Below are 9,755 nucleotides of genomic sequence, written 5' to 3' on the forward strand. Positions count from 1 at the left end.
CACGACATTTGATTTGTTGGAACGAGCGAAACAATCACCATTCAAGCAATTCTTCTTAGCTCCGGCTCTACAATATTCTGGAGTTATTATTCACCAGTTACTGCTTAGGAGAGTTGTTGGTAGAGGAAAGAACGAATATTGCTTGAATTTTAATATTTGTGGTCAGAATACAGGGTTTGGAATTAGTGAATTTGGTTTGATCACTGGATTGAATTGTGGAATTTCTCCGGATCAGGCAAAGTATAAAGAAATGACCAAGAGTAAAAGACTTCTCCAGACATGCTTGAACAATAAAGAATGTTTGTCTTCTGAAGAGTTGGAAGATGGATTCAAAAGGTGCAATGTGAAAGAAGACGTATGGAAATTAGGTCTATGTTTTTTGGTAGACTCTCTTTTATTACCTAGTGAACCAAAGAAGAAATGTTTTATTGATGTCCTTTCCATGGTGGAAAATGAAGATGACTTCTTCAACTATCCTTGGGGAAGATTATCATACGATAAGACATTATTCGGCTTGACAAAAGATATGGAAAGGCTAAGGAATAAATACTTGAAGAATGTTGAGCAAAAGAGAAAAAGACCAGCACCTCAGTACACAATTTATGGTTATGTCATTGCTCTGAAATATTGGGCCTATGAAATTTTCACAAAGTTCTCTGCATTTGCTGATCAACAACCCCTTGCCTTTCCAAGAATGCTTAGCTGGTCAGAGCATAAAATGCTGAAAGAGAAAGATATTGAAGGTGTATTTAAGAAAAAAAGTGTAAGTTGTTAAGATTTTATTTGAGTTTGTGATTTATAAGTAATGTTTATACCTTATTAATTTATTATTTTGTTGCAGAATCTTGTGAAGGCCACGCTCAATCCAAGACCCGAAGAGAAAGAATTTCATGACTTTATTATTCAAGGACCAGATGAACTACTCATGGGACGTGTTATTAGCTTTGTAGACGATGATGTGGAATTGGAGTTTGAAAGGGAAGAACGTGAGGAATCTCCCACAAAGCCTGATGTAGCAGATGGGCATCGTCACGAGCAAGACCAGAAAGAGATACCGACTCCAATTAACACCCACCACGAAAAGTTGTTAGCTGATATTGACACTTTGAAAAGTAACCAACAAAGAATGGAGGAGAAGTTGGATTATCTAATTGAATTAGTGCTCTCGCAACGTAAATGTAGTGATTATGAGGATTCATTATCAGATGAGCATCTTGCTTCACCACACCGTACATTTATTATGGAGCACGTTGTTGGAGAAGATAGCCCTAGCTGTAAGGTGGTATCTCCTGAAGATATGACTGGGTGGAATTCAAGAGAAGGAGGGTTCCAACGAAAAGAATTTTTGGTTCCGAGTTTACTGATCCAACTAGGAAGAAAAAGAAAGCAAAGACAATTGTAACTGATCCTTGTGAAATTAATCCCCTACAGCCATATGACGAAAAGCAAATGAGACGTTTTAAGAAATGGGTAATTGGTTTAAAAAAGAATGATAAGCCTATTTCTCTCTTGGCTGGTTCGTGCACAGTGAAATGGTTTATTCAGCTACTTACACCACGTACATGGCTGGACGAACTGGTAAGACTACTGAAATAATTTTTTTTTAAAATATATATAATTTGAATGTGATGTATATATACTTATAATATTTGGCATGCAGCACATTGATGCAGCTTTAGGGTTGATGAAAGAACGAGTGTACACTTACAAGAAGACTTACTTCGAAAGATTCACCATAGTGGATTCTATGTTCCAACAGTTGTTCGAACCACATTGGGAACAATTCAACAAGAGGAAAATCAAATCAAGCTACATTTGGCCAAAAGAAGTGCTTGATTACGTGGTAGGTGATGATAACAATTTCAAAAGGAGTTGGAAAGACATTGACGATGTGTTTACCCCGATTAATTTTTTTGGGACACATTCGATGTTGTTAGAGATATCATTGACAAGCTATCTTATAAAAGCTTATGACTCTGATATCACTGTGGTCTCCAACAAGGAGTTTGAAAAAAAAAATGAGCAGATGGGGAAAAATGCTACCATTTCTAATTCAATCCAGGTTGTTAAGCCATAGGAAAGATGTCCAACTACAAGCAGAGAAAGTGCGTTTTGAGTTCATAAGACTTGGCACAGAAAAAGTGCCACAGACCAAAACTAGGTATAACTCTGTTAACCATATTTACATTGCAAATAATCACTATGGTCTTCCAATAATTAAAAAACTTTATTTCCTTTGCAGTGGCGATTGTGGGGTATATGTCATCAAACATCTGGAGTACTTGCTAGCCAAAAAACTGCTATCCGAAGTAAATGACAACAACATGGATTTCTTTAGAAAAAAGACTTGTGTAGATTTGTTTTACCATAACTTACAACCATAGTTGTCTTTTATTTAAATATATGTATCTTACTTTTGGATGTATGAAGAAACTATGTCAACTTCATCTCATTAAATGGTATTGAATGACTTCGTTTATTTCATCTTAATAGTGGAATGGATAAATCTTTGTCACTTTTATCTTATTAAGTTATGTGTGAATTGGGTGTGAATTAAGTGTGAATCAGGATTGAAATATGTGTGAATCGGGATTGAAATATGTGTGAATCAGGTGTGAATTAGGTGTGAATTAAGTTTGAACCAGGTGTCAATTATGTATGAATTATGTGTGAACCGCGTATGAAATATGTGTGAATAATGTGTGAATTAGGTGTGAATTAAGTGTGAATATGAATTAGGTGTGTCCGAAACGACAAACTTTAACATAAAAAGTCGTATTACTGAACCAATCTAAAAATTCAAATTCCGCAATTGAAGAGTACAAAGTAAAACAATAAAAGTACAAACTAAGCATGTCTAGACGACAGGGGACAAATAGTGGTGCACGTCACTCGATTGTGGCCCACGACACCACATCTAATACATCTATGTTGTTTGTTATTCTTCTCACCCTTTGATAAACGTCGTTTCTTCTTTGGACGACCAGCATTCTGCTTCACTATAGGAGGAGCTATCATCATACTTCCTATGTCATTTGGTATCATCCAAGATTCTTCATTACCCAGCGTATATACAGATCCACCATAGGATGACAACCACGCTTCAACTATGTAGAATCTGGAGCATAAACTATATGGACTAATGCCACGATCTCGAGCACCAGCTAGAGCGTGTTCACAAGGAAGACCTGTCAAATCAAATCTTCTACAACTACATGTTTTCCTCCTCAGGCCGACATCTCCATCAAGATCACCATCCAATACTGTTATTTCATACTGACTAGACGGAAAAGGGAATGAGGTAGTGGACTTGTCTGCTAACTTTTGCAAATCAGCTTCCACTTCTGTGGCAAGAGGACCTGTAGCCGCTGATGCTGCAGTTCGACGCTCGAAAAACCATTTTTGTAAAGTGTGCCTCATAAATTCCATGAGACAAGTAAGTGGCCACCCACGTGCCTCAGCAATGACATTGTTCCAGCTTTCGGCAATACCTGTAGTCATTAAATTATATCGATGACCAGGAAAGAAAGAACGAGCCCACTTTTCAAAACCCACTTGATTCTCTAAGTATTGAGCAATTGCAAGATCTTTGAATTTAATCTTCTCAAAATGGCGTAAAAACTCTCGCTTTCTACAAGCTTTCGCTGCAAGGAAGAATTCTTCATGGCAATGGTCAGTTTTGAACTTCGCACGGATATTCATGCTAACATGATGTATACAAGCACCGTGGTGTGCCTCAGGAAAAATTTTAGTCAAGGCACTTGCTATACTAGTATGTCTATCAGACACGAATACTAGATTCTCAACTTCACCAATCGCTTCCTTCAACCTCAGTAGAAAATACAACCATGAGTCATTATTCTCTGAGTCAACTAATGAAAATGCAATTGGATATATTTGCTTGTTAGCATCTTGTCCCATGGCACATAACAAAGTACCTCCACACCGAGTAGTCAAGAAGGTTCCATCTACACATATAACTGGGCGAATATATGTTTCAAACCCCATTATAAAAACACCTAAGGCCATGAAGCAATATTTGAACCTACCTTCATTGTCCATCTGCAAATGAGTAACAGTTCTAGGATTTTTTTGCTCCATCATATATAGAAATGAGGGAAGTTTCTGAAATGATGATTCTGGTGTACCTCTTATGTAAGCCAATGCATGCTCTCGACACCTCCAAGCTTTAGCATAGCTCATATGAACTCCATATGATAAACTCATATCTTTTATAATTGACCTTGGCTTGTAATTAACATTATCACCCTCAAATCTTCTCCTTATGACATGTCCAATAAGCCATGGCGATGCCTGACGGTGATCTTTATGTCGAACATCCAATGAACATGTGTGTTCACCGAAAAATTTACGAACCTCGAACATATTGGAATTAACCAATTTTGTAGCTCTCAACCTCCATTTGCATTTATCATCAACACATACTGTACACCATATATTTTTCGCAGACTTCTTTACTTTAAACTCAAAGTTTTTCTTTAATGCATAAAGATGGAATTTCATCTTCAACTCTTGCTTGTTCTCAAATATTTGACCCTCTTTTATTTCCCACGAATTGATACTCGAAGAAGATGTCAGTAATTGAGCTGTTGAGGCTGAAGTAGAGCCTTTTTCCCCTTGATTCAACAAAAGTGGAGTACTCCATAGATTATCTTCACCAACCTGTCTTACTTTACGACCTCTATTATTTGAGGAATCATGGCTCTTCAATACTTCATTGGAGGTTGACTGTTGTAAATTATGTTTCACAAGTACATCATTGCAGGTAGGCCTATCAATATTTTCATTATCATCTGAGCTTAATGCATCATTATTATCATCATCACAATTATCTTCATTGCCATCTGCATCATTATTATCATCATCACAACTGTCTTCATTGCCATCAATGCAAAAATCATCATTCACTTTGGTTTCAACTGGAGGAATAGTATACAACTCACGTGTTTTAGTAACCAAATGATCATTACTTCTCTTCTCTATAGTAGACACACATAGGGGTGTCCGATGATTGATAGATGTTCCTATCTCATCAAGAAAAAAAGCAACATCATCATCATTACTAATCAAAGATGGAGGGATACCTTTACTTCCAAAATGATAGATTACATTTAAGTCAAGATCAATACGAGACTTGTCAGCTCCGATTAAAGTATACAATTGATCAACAAGACTATTGTAAGTGATAGTCTTTGGCACATTCATACCCTTGCTTTGTTTAGCACTAAATGACCAACATTCGTTCAAACCTTGTTCCCACGATCCATTATATAACACCACAATATTTATATGTGTTTGACCTGTATAACATATGACAAAAGGTTCGAAATCCAAAGGTTATTAGGTAAAACTAGCCAAAAGAAATAAGAAATAAATGTGTGCAGCAAGCATGTGTGAATCATGTGTGAACCAAGTGTGAAACGTGTGTGAACCGTGTGTGAACTGTGTGTGAACCCAGTGTGAAATATGTGTGAACCAAGTGTGAATCATATGTGAACCAAATGTGAATCATGTGTTAAGTACTCGTGAACCAAGTCTGAACCAAGTATGAATCATGTGTGAACAAAGTGTGAACGCAGTGACCTAAATCACGAAAATGTGAACCAAGTGTGAACAAAGTGACCTAAATCGCGAAAATCATTCGAAAATTCGTCTTCTCAACATAAAATTATTTCTTTTCACAAATTTTTTAGTGTATAGTAGTTCCAAATTTCCATTTAAATTATTACACAAGACACCCATAACCTATAAATAAAAAAAACTTACTCATTATCAAATCAAATGTTCAAACTTCTTCAAGTTTGAGAGAATCTTCAATCTTCTTCAACTTGGGTGAGAAGAAAAAAAAATTATGATAGATTACATCATTTTCCAAAGCTTCGTGAGAAGAAAAATTGTGATGATTTCTCTTTGATGATGATTTAAGAGAGAGGGAGAAGGAAGAGTGTTTATTCTCTTTATGAGAGAGAAGGAAGAGAGAGAAGGGGCTGAAGACGAAATGGGAAGAGAAAAAATGGGAGGAAGAAGTCTAATGTTAATAAGGGTAAGCTAGTTTTTTCACATGGGTATAAGGTTAAAAATATGAGAAACATTAATGTGGGGTTATAGTTAGTATTACCCTATTATTATAATATAATTAAAAAATAAGTTATTGTTATGTGAATACACTTATAAGCTTACAAGAAAATTATTTAATCAGTTACAAGACTATACTCTCAGCAGCAAATAACAAGATACAGTTACAACTTCTTTTATAACAGCTTCCTAAATCTTGAACTACAACTCAGATTACGACTGTTATAAATAGAGGAGAATTTTACCAGAATCATATTACATCTTTTGAGAGCCAAAAGAAAATCATAAGTCTTCAAGTTGCGGTGGTCCCGTTCTCTCATTTTGATCCAAGGTTTCAGTTCATGTGAGAAATTAGGGAAAAACAAGAGAGTTGTGTTAGTGCATGTAATCAAAGGGAAAAGAAAGAAAAACCCAGAAGATTGAGAGTGAGAGTTAGAGGTTTACCAGTCAATTCTCTGTGGCTTGGAAACCTCCATTGATGTTGTAAATCTGCTTTAAATAGTGCAAAGAAGAGCTTCTCTCTGAGGCGAGCTCAACGAGGACGTAGCCCCTGTTTTGGGGGTGAACCTCGATAAAATCCTCTGTGTGCCTTCTTCTCCTTCTTCTTCATTTTACTGCTTTGATTGTTTTCTCTGATATTGATGTATGCTTGCTGTGTGTGAATGCCCTAGAACTTCTTTGTGTCGAGAACCTTTGCTGTTTTTCAGAGAGAAGAGTAAAGTAATTGATTAAATATACATATATCAATATATATCATATATACAAGTTCTGTCTTCTTGTGTGTGTTAAAGGTCAAGTTTGACCACGGTGACTAACTTGGTGACTGAGTGTCAAGACAGGGGTTATATTGTAATATATAACAGTTATTTTATCAAAATTACAAAATAACTCATACCTATTTATTTACATCCATCAAAATAATTTTCGTAAATGAAATAGTAATTTCACATAATATATGCTTGAAAAATAAAGTTTAAGTTGCTAAAATATTATTTAAGAGTTTTATATCATTAATAAAAATTAGTAGTTATTATATCAATATTTATGTTCGATGGTGATATTAGTTTTAGTTATTCAAAAGTGTTCAATTTAGTAGCTTTCCAAAATGTATAATAAATTAGGGTAAATAATAAATATTATTATGGCTCTTAAATTATCGATTAGATCTTTTGTTTTGTAAAATGATAATTTGGATCTTGTCTTTAGCAAAATAGAATAAAATAATACTCTGAGTCTCATTTTTATAAAAGTAATTTCAAATATAAAATAAATTATTAAGTCCTTGTAAAGATACAATGAGTTCAGTGAAGAAGAAAAGATAGTCGAGAAGTAAAGATAGAAATATTATATTCAAAATTATTTTGACTAAAATCGAACTCAGAATATTATTTTGTTATATTTTGCATATCGCAACGTTCGAGTTATCATTTAATAAAATAGAAGAAATGATCGATAACTTTTGCACAACACAAAAATCAAAATAATATTTCAAAATATTAAATTATTTTTAATATATAACATTTAGCTACAGTGTTAGAGCATTCTCAATATATTGTGCTATTTTCTTTAATATGAATCATCAAAATTTCATTTTCTCTATTTTATATCAAATCTTTAAATTATACCATAAATCAACTTTTTTCTATTTTCTTTACCTCGTTAAATATTTTTTCATATATTGTTTTTATTCATTTTACATACACATATACATATACGTTAAAAATAAAAATAAAAAAGTTGTTATTCCCAAAAAAATATATATATAATATGTGTAGAGCAATGAATAACATCCTCTAAATGTGTAGCAAGCTCATTAAAAAAAATATGTGAATAGTTCACCTCAAAGTATTTGCATCATAGTTGGTTATGTTATGAGGCTAGACTAGAAACATTATTTGTTTCAACACTAGTTAGTTTTTATTTTTATTTTAGATTACTATTTGTCTCTTAACTTTTTTTAACAATACATTATTTTTATTATTCTTGAATATTTAAAATAAATTAAAAAAATAGATAAGATCAATTATGTAGCTAGACACATATATAATTAGAGACTTGCAATATTCTGAAATTTTACTTATATTATGTAGACTGAATATTAAAAGTTGAAAGGGTTACACTTACACATATGCTCAGAACAAACCCAATACACATATATGTATAATGACTTACTCCATATACATATATATACAGTTTTATTTAGGTATATTTATTGCTATTTATATCCATATTAAGATATATATATATACTTAAAGACGACCCACATTGCCTAATTGTTCTCAGGCGCAGGCGCAGCCAGCTTCTGCTCCTTCTTCTGACGCTTAGCTTGGTTGAAGAGTTGGATGATAGAGAGCAGCTTGTCGTGAGTCAAGGGCTTAATGACGCAGTGATCCAGACCAGTCTTGAGGAATGCTTGTACCTGATCATGATCACTAGCGGTCACTCCCACAATCATGCTCTCCACTCCCATAGCTCGCAGCTCATAAGTTGCCTAAGTATATTATCCGTTTACAAGAACATGAGTGACTTCATTCATTACTAATTAGTTTCGAGATAAAATCTCAATTAATTACCTTGGCCCCGTCCATGACAGGCATTTCCCTGTCCATGAGAATGAGATCGAAAGAAGCCCCGGAACGATGAAGATCGACAGCTATCTGTCCATTCACAGCTTCCTGAGTTTCCAGACCTAAACCTCTGGCCAAGGAGTTGTGCACCATTCGAGCGAATTTCTGATCTTCCACGATCAGCACAGTTGGCTTCTTGTCATCATCATCACTAGTAGCAGATGCATTAGTTAATGTTGATGATGATGATGGCTTCTTCTCCACGGCATCAGCAGCAGCAGCAGTAGTGTTACTCTCCACCAGCACACTGCTCATTACCACTTCCTTTCCTTCTTGGTGGTCATGGGTTGCACCAGCAGCTTCATTTCCTAACACCATTTTTTCCTGAAAGCCAAACATGCATGTATATGTATATATTTAAAATGTGTGTATAGAAAAATGTACACATTATATATATATATATAATACAAGTGATAATACCTTCACAGATGATGATGAGAGGTTGTATTAGCTTTTGGTGTTGTGTGTTTGATCATATGGGGTGGGGTTAACACATATTTTTATATACACAGTCATTTAAGTCTAGATATTGCTTCAGTGTGCTTATTGAAACTAGTGAGATTATACATATCTGACTTTACTTAAGAAAGAGCTTGAAACAATGAAAGTTTGTAATCTAAGCAAATTGGATATTTCCAAATGTAGGAGAGACACAACTATATTGAGAGAAGAAAATAAAATCTGGAAAAATCTTACTTTGTAAAAGTCTAACGATTTTATTAATTTTTTATTATCATATTTCAGATATCGATTAATAATGACAGTTAGAATGTATAACAATACGTTTGATTTAGAATAAAATCCATCTAAAAGAAATCGTTATGTTTTGTAATGACACTTGTAAAAACTAGAGACCGGTGTAGTATTGACCCCACTAAAATATTTATATTTATTTATATTTTTTAAGATTTTATAATTTTGTTTATTTATTTCAAACTTTATCACATATACTTTATTTTTAATTCATAAGAATATTATTCATATGTATTTTTGTTAATGAATATTTTTTTTTGACCCCAGTAAAAATATATT

At 33.9% G+C, this 9,755-nt stretch overlaps 1 protein-coding gene across 1 annotated transcript; it reads right to left on the reverse strand.

Moving 5' to 3' along the window:
• Positions 1 to 2,847: 2,847 nt before the first annotated feature.
• On the reverse strand, positions 2,848 to 5,226 carry LOC133791359 (uncharacterized). Its single transcript, XM_062229289.1, has 2 exons — positions 4,863 to 5,226; positions 2,848 to 4,814 (listed from the first exon to the last, which is right to left on the reverse strand). Exons 1-2 carry the CDS (start codon positions 5,224 to 5,226, stop codon positions 2,848 to 2,850), a joined length of 2,331 nt encoding a protein of 776 aa, XP_062085273.1.
• Positions 5,227 to 9,755: the final 4,529 nt, after the last annotated feature.

Source organism: Humulus lupulus, chromosome 7 (assembly GCF_963169125.1).
Source record: "Humulus lupulus chromosome 7, drHumLupu1.1, whole genome shotgun sequence".
Classification (NCBI taxonomy): Eukaryota; Viridiplantae; Streptophyta; class Magnoliopsida; order Rosales; family Cannabaceae; genus Humulus; species Humulus lupulus.